The following is a 10,000-nucleotide window of genomic DNA, read 5'->3' on the forward strand; positions in this document are numbered from 1 at the left end:
ATTATTAATTATACCACACAAATTAATTTCAAACCAAATTATGTGCTTCGTTTGATCAGGTTTGTGTTACCCTTGTGGCCGGACATGATGTCCGACTAACTGAATTTTGACAAGGACAAGGACATCGGTGTGTTTAGGTTGGACAAATGTCCAGCGTCCGACTGGAAATCCCCCCTGTAGCAAGGGCATATGATCTCACTAGGTGACATTTTTGAATGATTGCAATGTATACATTGTCACGTGCTATGTATAAGCATCAATTAGCTCCTTGCTGTTGCCAAGGTCTCACTACTTTACAATTTCCTTCAAACTCTGTGGCGCTCGACGTACCTTTGTGCTGGAGAGTTTGGTGCTATCTTTGCCACAAATACACCCGACTGGATATCAGGGAAATTTTCTATCTGATTCTGTAGACTCTCGACTAGTCCAGGATGCAGACTGAGCATACTAATACCCACATACCTACACAAAACATAAATTGAATGAGACCATAGACAAACAACAACAACAATAACAATAACAATAACAACAAATTGAATGAGGCCATAGACAAACAAAACAAACAAATTGAATGAGACCATAAACAAACAACAACAACAACAAATTGAATGAGAACATAGACAACAAACAACAACAACAATAACAACAAACTGAATGAGACCAAAGACAAACAACAACAACAACAACAAATTGAATGAAACCATAGACAAACAGCAACAACAACAATAACAACAAATTGAATAAGACCATAGACAAACAACCACAACAACAACAACAACAACAAACTGAATGACACCATACACACAAACAACAACAACAAATTGAATAAGACCATAAACAAACAAACAACAACAACAAATTAAATGAGACCATAAAAAAACAAACAAACAACAAATTAAATGAGACCATAAACAAACAACAACAACAGACATACAAAATAATTAACATACAACTCCACCTATGCTACGACTGTGTGTATGCAATTTAGAGCGCTTAGCACCTTTGCTCACGTGGTCCACTCCTCGTTCTTCTGTTGACAATATCTGCTAGGAAATCCTTGGCTTTGTCAATCGGTATAGCAAACGATATACCAGGCACAGTCGTCATGGTATTGATTCCTATCACTTCACCATCCTGCAGCAACGGCAACAACCCACACTGTGACTCATATCTAAATATGTGTATTCGTATATGATGCACTTTGATCACTAAACTTACCAAATTGACCAACGGACCACCCGAATTGCCACTCTGTATATATAGACTGATGAATAACTACATAACCGGTTCTAAATGCTTCACATAACTCACAGTAATTGCTGCATCTGTTTGTACATAATCCATGTCTTTATGTTGTAGTCCCAGTTCTTCGCTTGCTCTACCAACCGTACTCACTACCCCAGCAGTTACAGAGTTTGACAACGATAGAGGACTGCCGATAGCAACCACCCACTCTCCAGCACGTAATGTGTTAGACACACCGAGCTTGGCGACAGGAAGGTTAGCATCAGGATTTATCTTTACGACAGCCAAATCGGCCAATTGGTCGACTTCTTGTACAACGCCTTCATACGATTTCCCGTTAGTAAGTTTGACTCTAACCTGTCAATACACAAACAGAGGACATACACAGGTAGATAGAAGACAGAAATAATTTTGTCAAGATATAACAAAAACACAGGGGCAATGAAGTTGGGGGGAGGTGAGGGGCTTGGACACCCCATTTTTATTAAATTAGATTATTTAATTATTATTTAATTATAGTTTATGTGCAGATTGTAGTGCTGACTTTGTATTTTCAGATTCGCCCCCTAACTAAAAATACGCTGTGTCACTCCTGCAGCACACCATCAATATACAGGAGAGGAACACTAAGTTTAGTCAGACAAAAGGCAAATGCAAGCACAGATGAACACAAGTATGTAGAAACAAAACACAAACTTGTAATCACCATACTGCGAACATTCAATCATCACATGCAAGTATAACCAACCACTTAATTAATAATTAAAATTAAATATAAATAAATAAAAACAATTAATGTAAATAGAAACAAATAAAAATAATTAATTAACATAAATAAATATAAATAATTAATAATTAAATAAATATCAATAATTAATATAAATATAAATAAATATAAATAATTAAAATTAATATAAATAAATATAAATAATTAATAATTAATAGAAATATACATATATATAAATAATTAATAATTAATATAAATAATTAATAATTAATATAAATAAAATAAATACAAATAATTAATTATATCGGAGGCAATCCATAAGAACCAGACTGATCTGGTTGAGCACAACACATTAAAAATTAATTAATGTTTCCAGACACTGACAGTCTGGGTCTGCCTGCTAATTAATCAATAATAAATAATTAATATAAATAAATAAATAATTAATTATGTTTCCATAGTCTGGGCTTCTATCTATTAAACACACAGCTCACTCTCTACCTGCTAATTAATTAATAATAAATAATGAATATAAATAAAAATAATTAATAATTAATATAATTATAAATAAATATAAATAATTAATGATAATGGAGGCAATCCATAGGAACCAGACTGATCTGGTTGAGCACGACACATTAAAAATTAATTAATGTTTCCAGACACTGACAGTCTGGGTCTCTACCTGCTAATTAATCAATAATAAATAATTAATATAAATAAATAAATAATTAATTGTTTCCACATTCTGGGCGTCTAGCTTAAACGCACAGCTCACTCTCTACCTGCTAATTAATTAATATAAATAATTAATATAAATAAATAAATAAATAAATAATAAATAATTAATATAAATAAATATATAAATAAATAAATAAAATTAATAATTAATATAAATAAATAAATAAATAATAATAAATAATTAATATAAATAAATATTAAAATTAAATAATTAATAATTAATATGAATAAATATTAAAATTAAATAATTATTTCCACAGTCTGGACGTCTGCATGTCTACCTACTATACGCACAGCTCTGGCTCTCTACCTGCTGCACATGGGCTACGACGTGCGCATTAGTCACGATAGTTCCATTGGCAGACACAATAAATCCAGAACCAGACGAAGCTCGCAGTGACTGTCCACTCCAGAAGTCTCTCGATCTTACTTCCACAAACACAACCGCTGGAGCAGCAATTTCCGCAGCTTCGGCCACGAAGTTAAAACGTTTCGATCGTTTGTTTGCGTCTAGAGTCTCGTCTGCGCGCTGTAGTGGCGGTGACGTCGAGTATGGATGTAGCGCTCGCAGAGCTATCGATACAGAGTAATCGATACAGAGTAGGTGTTCTTGCTCCAAACTGGTTGTAAGAAGACGGAACAAGAGAATTGCGCTTGGAACATTCGTGAAACAGACAAGCAGCGTGCTAGTTTTGGTATACTACCTCTCCACGCCATGCAAATCATTGCCTAGAAAATTATCTAGTCAAGCAGTATGCTTGAACTGATTCCTGGATGCAAAAAGTACCCGGATACTTTTACATAGTAATCTTGTTTTTCTTAGTTAATTAAAGAATAATTCGATACCAAATATTCAGTTTTAATATTAGCCTCTATCAACACTAAATAACTATCTACCAAATCTCATCGTATCTGGAGTTACATTCACAACGACTTGTTGTCGTCCTCTGTGCACTCGTATCTGTAGCAGCTGGCCTTGCTGGACAAACCTGTAAATGTCACTGGTACATTTTACAGGCTGACCATTGATCTCGACAATTACATCACCAACATAAAGACCACCCCTAAAACACACAACTTCAACTCATACATTGAATTCGTAAAGCGACCTGATCACATCCGGCCATCACCTGTCTGCGGGAGAATTTGAAGCAACTTTTGCTACATAAACTCCAGACTGAATGTTGGGAAAGTTTGGCACACGAAATTGTAAACTTTCAACCAATGCAGGACGCAGACTTATCATACTAATGCCAATGTATCTGGAAACAGACGAATAAATTGAACTGCACACGAACATACTCACACAAGCAGAAACAGATGCACGGCAGTAAATGTAGACGACAGGTGAAACACATGTGCAGTGATTCAAATGTAAACAATTTAAAATACTTTTGGTCCAGACTACTGCGGTGCTTCCTGTTCATCTCCACGTCTTGTAGAAACTGTTTCACTCGATCGACTGGAATAGCAAATGATATTCCAGGAACCGTCGTCATAGTGTTAATACCAATTACCTCTCCATCCTGCATAGTATATAAGACAACAGTTAACACATACATGGTACATTACATGTTATGTATTATGTATGGGCGTGGTCCGTATGCAATAAGAGCCAGTTACAGTGCTTGTACAGGTCACGTGCAGGTAGAATATACCAATAATCCACTCACTGTCATAGCAACAGAATTTACTGTGAGTATATTTTAGAGTAAACATCAGGCTCGAATACAATACATTAAATGCCATTTAGTAAATACATTAAATTATCCAGCTCGGTCAATTATCTCGTTGATAACCCAGTGAGGCTTTGGGTCAATAAATGCCCTAAACATCAACTACCCATGTAATAACTAATACTTATTTGTCTATTTATATCAACTTTTGTGCTATTTGTGTAGAGCAGTTATCTACGAAATGATCCAGTAATACATGACATATATATATATATATGTGTGTGTGTGTGTGTGTGTGTGTGTGTGTGTGTGTGTGTGTGTGTGTGTGTATGTATGTATATATATATATATATATATATATATATATATATATATATATATATATATGTATATATATATGACATGGATTTTTTAATATAGTTTTAAAAAATTTAAAATATATATATTTATATATATATATATATATATTCCTTATTGATTATATCTTCTCATCTTCACTTACCCTGTATGTCTATTTAATCGCTACCTCGTATCATTAGCTTACAAACTGCATCGACCAACAACTTATGATTCTCAGCCTTCATGTACATACATGCACTTGTGCCCGACTCACCAAGTTCACTAAAGGCCCTCCTGAGTTACCAACCTACACACAAACAAATTATACATACACACTCACAACAACACTACCACTCAACGGCTGTTCATCTCATACTGTGATTGTAGCATCAGTTTGTATATAATCAATGTCTTTATATCTCAACCCCAGTTCTTTACTTGCTCTTCCGACCGTGCTCACTACTCCAGCAGTAACCGAGTTTGACAGCGACAACGGACTACCAATAGCAACCACCCATTCGCCAGCACGCAACATAGACGAAGATCCCAACTTGGCGACAGCCAGTCTCTCCTTCGGTTCGATCTTTAGTACAGCCAAATCGGCTACTTGATCCATCTCCTGCACTCTAGCATTATAACTGTTTCCGTTACTCAATTTAACTTTGACTTCCCTAGAGTTAGCTATGACATGAGCGTTAGTGATAACGGTGCCATCTCCAGACACAATGAACCCTGACCCGGATGCAACTTGAATATATCGTTCGGCCCATGGGTGTCTCCCATACACTTCTACAAATACTACAGCTGGTCCTGCTATGTCTGCCGCTTCTGCTATAAAATTGAAACGTCTTGAACGTCGTGTCTCTTCCGGTGAGTCGTTAGCGCACTCGGCGGCCAGAATGGGCGAGTGTAACCTCACGGGAAAACCCTTTTTATAGCGATCAACAGAGAAATATAGTGCCGTTCCTCCTACCACAGCCGACGCTCCTATTAGCGCTAAAGACTTAGTAGTCCTAAAGAATCGAGCAGCAGCTGATAGAAATCTGGACGCCATATTGGTTAATTAGTCACGTGATTGATAATTGTATTATAGGCGTGGTTACGCACTGGGTGGAGTCGCCACACTCTGGTGTACATGGACAGTGCAAGTGACCATGAGCAACCTCAGGAGCTCGAAGGAATCTTACCAGATGCGGAATCTGTAAATTCAGAGTCGCAACCCCCGACTGTTCCTCCACCGAGAACGACTCCTGGAATGGCATCGCTGAGAAAACAAAGGTGGGCGGGGTTGAGAAAATTGATTGTCGTGTTTCGCCATTTCTTACATTTGCAGGCCTACTATTCATGTAGCAGTTGCTGCAGTGCAGCGGGTTGAGTGCAATGATGACTATAACTCGGCTGACTATGACGTTTGTTTGCTTCGCGAGGGAGAGTCTGCGAAGTGGCATTTTGTTACTGATATGGTTAAATCGGGAGAAATCCCTGAACAAGTTGCACTAAGAGCTCTAGAAGATCAGACGAGATTTACAGGTACTGCTACAGGAATGGTGTAATTTCTATAGAAAAAAGGTGTCAAACTACTTTTTAGTGTGTGTGTGTGTGTGTGTGTGTGTGTGTGTGTGTGTGTGTGTGTGTGTGTGTGTGTGTGTGTGTGTGTGTGTGTGTGTGTGCATGTCAAAGGCAATAGAAGGTAGGCAGGCAGGTATGAATTGTGTATGGGTGACAAGTTTTCCTGCAATTTAGCATTGGAAATTCATTCTATTGGAATTCAAGCTAAACCCAATATGGGTAAACACGACATTCTGTTGTTCTACTTGGTGGCAATTAACAGTCAGTGTTGTTTGGAAGTTTAGTTTTTCTTTATGCCAAAAGACTTGTGTTACAGAGGACCCTGTTGGTTATCCATCAGTGGAGACTCGTTTTCATAACTTGGAGGATGTAGTGGAGAACACAGATGATGATTATGACATGCCCTATCCACAAAGGTAGGTACAAAGAACATTTTATTTGTTATGCAGCACAGTGTGTGTGTGTGTGTGTGTGTGTGTGTGTGTGTGTGTGTGTGTGTGTGGTGTGTGTGTGTGTGTGTGTGTGTGTGTGTGTGTGTGTGTGTGTGTGTGTGTGTGTGTGTGTGTGTGTGTGGTGTGTGTGTGTGTGTGTGGTGTGTGTGTGTGTGTGTGTGTGTGGTGTGTGTGTGGTGTGTGTGTGTGTGTGGTGTGTGTGTGTGTGTGTGTGTGTGGTGTGTGTGTGTGTGGTGTGTGTGTGTGGTGTGTGTGGTGTGTGTGTGTGTGTGGTGTGTGTGTGTGTGTGTGTGTGTGTGTGTGTGTGTGTGTGTGTGCGTGTGTGGTGTGTGCATGGTGTGTGTGTGTGTGTGTGTGTGTGTGTGTGTGTGTGTGTGTGTGTGTGTGTGTGTGTGTGTGTGTGTGTGTGTCATGAGTGCATACCTAATAGTACAGTCAGACTGTTTTCCTCCTATTTTCTTTTGGCAAGATGAGAATCCAATACGACAATTAGTTAAAATGGAAACACTTGAAACCATAGAAGACCATCTCTTTGCATATACTTTGAGCCTGAAATTCAAATTCTTCCTTCTGGCTGTCTTCTTTTTGCCTAATTTTAATACTCCTTTGTTTCTGTATGTTCAGGGAGCTTGTTCACAGTCTAGACACTTGGCTCAATGAACGTCATGTCATTCCTTACGTGAGTGTTGATCTACTATTCCTGTGCAGTGATGAACGGGAAGGCATAGGAGGTCTAGTAAAGGCAATTGTTGACAACCCACTCAATCAGGAGAACATCTACCCATCAGAAGACAACCTAATATTAGCAGTTAACAATCCAATGTTTACATTCGATCCAGCAGAAGAAAGAAGGATAAGCAGAGCATCATTGTCACTGAGTGGCCACTAACCACCTACTAGAACCTTGCACATGCACATCCATGTCAGTAAAACAAATAGATAAAACAATAGAAATATAAAAAACAAGAAAGTAGAATACAGCAAATATCACTGAATGCCTTGAAATTGCTTCATTATTGTCTCCATCTTGGTGGCTTTCTGGTCAAAGATTTCACGTTCCTTTGCCAATTTTTCATGTTTTGCTTCCCAGTGGGCCTGAATTCGTAATGGAATGAATGCACTTATATCATTCATGTCCTAATGCAGGTACACACCTTCTCTTTTGCAATAAATTGCCGATCCTTGTCATTCTCTGCTGTCCTGAGCTGAATCCATTCTTCATTCTGCTGTCTGTGAAGTTCAAACATCTCTTTCAATTCCTAACAAAGACAAAGAACTAAGGAAACAGTAAATTCTCTGAGCTGTATGGTTTTGTACTTGCTGTTGACGTTCATACATATCATTGTTTGCTTTCCGTTCTGCTTCAAACGCTTCACGTTCAACCCTTAGTTGTTCTTTATCTCTATGGAAACAACCGAAGTAATGACATGATCAAGTAATTAACAAAGTAGCAACAATTACTTGTCAAGTTGAAAATATTTCTCTGAGAGTTGGTCAAACATCTCTGTTACTCTACGAATGAGATTTGACTTTAGTTCATCAAAATCAGGTGGACGTATAGTCTTCAGCAGATCAATAACAGACAAAATAATACAACAAGTCATGACAATACAAACTGTGCAAATTACCTTTGGTGGAGCGACAGGAACAGCTTTTCTTTTAGCAGGTACTGGAGTTGTCAAATCATAACGAGCTCTCACTGGTGGAGTGCGTGTATAGCTGCATGTCAAAGCAAGTAAACAATGTACAACACTACGAATCAATGGCACACAAAATGTCTATTCTACATCTGATACTTACGACACTGAAGCTGATGGCAGCTGGAGGATATTAAAATCGTTAAAGTCCTGACTGCCATTTAGACCACCAAACACAATCATCTGTGAAACCAAACAACCAAAATGTATTCTGGACTAACAATCAGTTTGATTTACTTATCTGACATACGACTAGAACAATGCAATCACATTAAACTATAATTGCTAATAAGGCTTAGCCAAACAATGCAACTCTCCCTTACCTTGTTCTTCCAGACAACAGAACAATGGCTGTATCTCTTATCTGGCACTGGACCACCTACAGCCACTTCCTGCCATGTACCATCTCATGAAAAAAGAAGAGAATACAACATACATGTACACCTCATTGGTGGCACATCATTATCCATAGACCTACCTTCTATGTTGAAGATATGGACATCACTGAAGTCAGTCTCAGAAGCACTATCAGCCGTGGTCCCTCCAAACAGTATGAGCAACTGTTAACAAATTGATACAGTAAGTACAAAATCACTAGAAATTTCACCTCAAAGTTGTGAATGCTCTATTTTGTATGGAGTCGACTTACAACTAGTGTGATAATATAAATAAGTGTTTCAGTGCTGACGGTGTGATGTAAGTAATACCAGGGTTATGCCCACGATGGTCGGAGGTGGTTGGGCCCAACCATCACTCCACATCACTATATATTTTAGCTAGTTGTTTACTTGCTCCAATGGATGGTATACCTCTAGCCTGGCCATAGTATAAATGTGAGATGGGGCAACATAGTTACCCGACTGTTGACAGAAGATGCAGCTTTCTTACCCTGCTCTTTCAGGTTATAGACCATCAACAATGCGATACATTCTGTTTGGTACTTTCTTGTCAGAAATAAACCACGCCCCTTAATGCAGCAGATACCCGACCACCACTCCGAAAATCCTGGGCAGAACACTGATTTATATTAGAAACCAAACAGCTCACAAGTTAACGTCTGGCTACGCGAGACTAGGTTGCTCACTAAAAGTAATCTGACTACCATAACGGTTTCTATAGCAACTACAACTCCCAGTGAAAAACACAAATTTCTTGTTTTTGATTTAGAGCACAAGACTACTACTAGCAATAGAACAATTGAATGTGTTGGAAATAGAAGTCCTGAGTCAACAAACAAACAGGCAGTGTGCTGTCTTGCATAAAGTTCTGTGATTACCTCGTCTCCATAGCCACATATTGATGCAAATTCTCTTGCAGTTGGCACGTCCTTATCAACTTCAATCTTTGTCCAAGTAAGAGTAGCTAACAAGGCACCAGTATTAAATACACAAGACAAACGCACAACAAAAGAACAAAGAAGCAAAAGAGGCAAGCAGAACAGAAACAGTAGAATCTCGTTTGGAGAGAATGGGTTATAAGAGATCAGACTTTGCCACTCACCAATGTCTAGAACATGTAAATCATTAAAAAATAGTTTCTCTCCTCCAGAACCAC

General features: G+C 38.1%; 4 protein-coding genes across 4 annotated transcripts in view; 1 reads left to right on the plus strand and 3 right to left on the minus strand.

Moving 5' to 3' along the window:
• Positions 1 to 3,430, minus strand: part of LOC134185337 (serine protease HTRA1A-like) — a 4,542-nt gene extending 1,112 nt beyond the window's left edge. Inside the window, exons 1-6 of the mRNA XM_062653119.1 lie at positions 3,375 to 3,430; positions 3,024 to 3,333; positions 1,312 to 1,602; positions 1,219 to 1,251; positions 1,001 to 1,134; positions 331 to 462 (exon numbers count right to left, since the gene is read on the minus strand). Coding sequence (XP_062509103.1) covers positions 331 to 462; positions 1,001 to 1,134; positions 1,219 to 1,251; positions 1,312 to 1,602; positions 3,024 to 3,333; positions 3,375 to 3,430 — 956 coding nt within the window. The remainder of the gene's footprint in view (positions 1 to 330; positions 463 to 1,000; positions 1,135 to 1,218; positions 1,252 to 1,311; positions 1,603 to 3,023; positions 3,334 to 3,374) is intronic.
• A 78-nt stretch (positions 3,431 to 3,508) lies between these two features.
• Positions 3,509 to 5,782, minus strand: LOC134185338 (serine protease HTRA1-like). Its single transcript, XM_062653120.1, has 5 exons — positions 5,105 to 5,782; positions 5,003 to 5,035; positions 4,106 to 4,239; positions 3,844 to 3,975; positions 3,509 to 3,777 (listed from the first exon to the last, which is right to left on the minus strand). Exons 1-5 carry the CDS (start codon positions 5,780 to 5,782, stop codon positions 3,603 to 3,605), a joined length of 1,152 nt encoding a protein of 383 aa, XP_062509104.1. The 3' UTR covers positions 3,509 to 3,602.
• Positions 5,783 to 5,821: 39 nt separating this feature from the next.
• On the plus strand, positions 5,822 to 7,673 carry LOC134185467 (uncharacterized). The gene is made up of 5 exons (XM_062653255.1): positions 5,822 to 6,006; positions 6,062 to 6,258; positions 6,472 to 6,558; positions 6,614 to 6,713; positions 7,374 to 7,673. The coding sequence occupies exons 1-5, from the start codon at positions 5,864 to 5,866 to the stop codon at positions 7,636 to 7,638; spliced, it is 792 nt and encodes a 263-aa protein (XP_062509239.1). The 5' UTR covers positions 5,822 to 5,863; the 3' UTR covers positions 7,639 to 7,673.
• The window catches only part of LOC134185466 (rab9 effector protein with kelch motifs-like), a 4,660-nt gene continuing 2,195 nt past the window's right edge, over positions 7,536 to 10,000 (minus strand). The window contains exons 7-16 of the mRNA XM_062653254.1: positions 9,947 to 10,000; positions 9,723 to 9,808; positions 8,925 to 9,006; positions 8,770 to 8,852; positions 8,550 to 8,629; positions 8,378 to 8,468; positions 8,211 to 8,311; positions 8,067 to 8,151; positions 7,904 to 8,008; positions 7,536 to 7,844 (exon numbers count right to left, since the gene is read on the minus strand). The exon at positions 9,947 to 10,000 is cut by the window's right edge and continues 47 nt beyond it. Coding sequence (XP_062509238.1) covers positions 7,737 to 7,844; positions 7,904 to 8,008; positions 8,067 to 8,151; positions 8,211 to 8,311; positions 8,378 to 8,468; positions 8,550 to 8,629; positions 8,770 to 8,852; positions 8,925 to 9,006; positions 9,723 to 9,808; positions 9,947 to 10,000 — 875 coding nt within the window. The 3' untranslated portion in view covers positions 7,536 to 7,736. The remainder of the gene's footprint in view (positions 7,845 to 7,903; positions 8,009 to 8,066; positions 8,152 to 8,210; positions 8,312 to 8,377; positions 8,469 to 8,549; positions 8,630 to 8,769; positions 8,853 to 8,924; positions 9,007 to 9,722; positions 9,809 to 9,946) is intronic.

Source organism: Corticium candelabrum, chromosome 10 (assembly GCF_963422355.1).
Source record: "Corticium candelabrum chromosome 10, ooCorCand1.1, whole genome shotgun sequence".
Classification (NCBI taxonomy): domain Eukaryota; kingdom Metazoa; phylum Porifera; class Homoscleromorpha; order Homosclerophorida; family Plakinidae; genus Corticium; species Corticium candelabrum.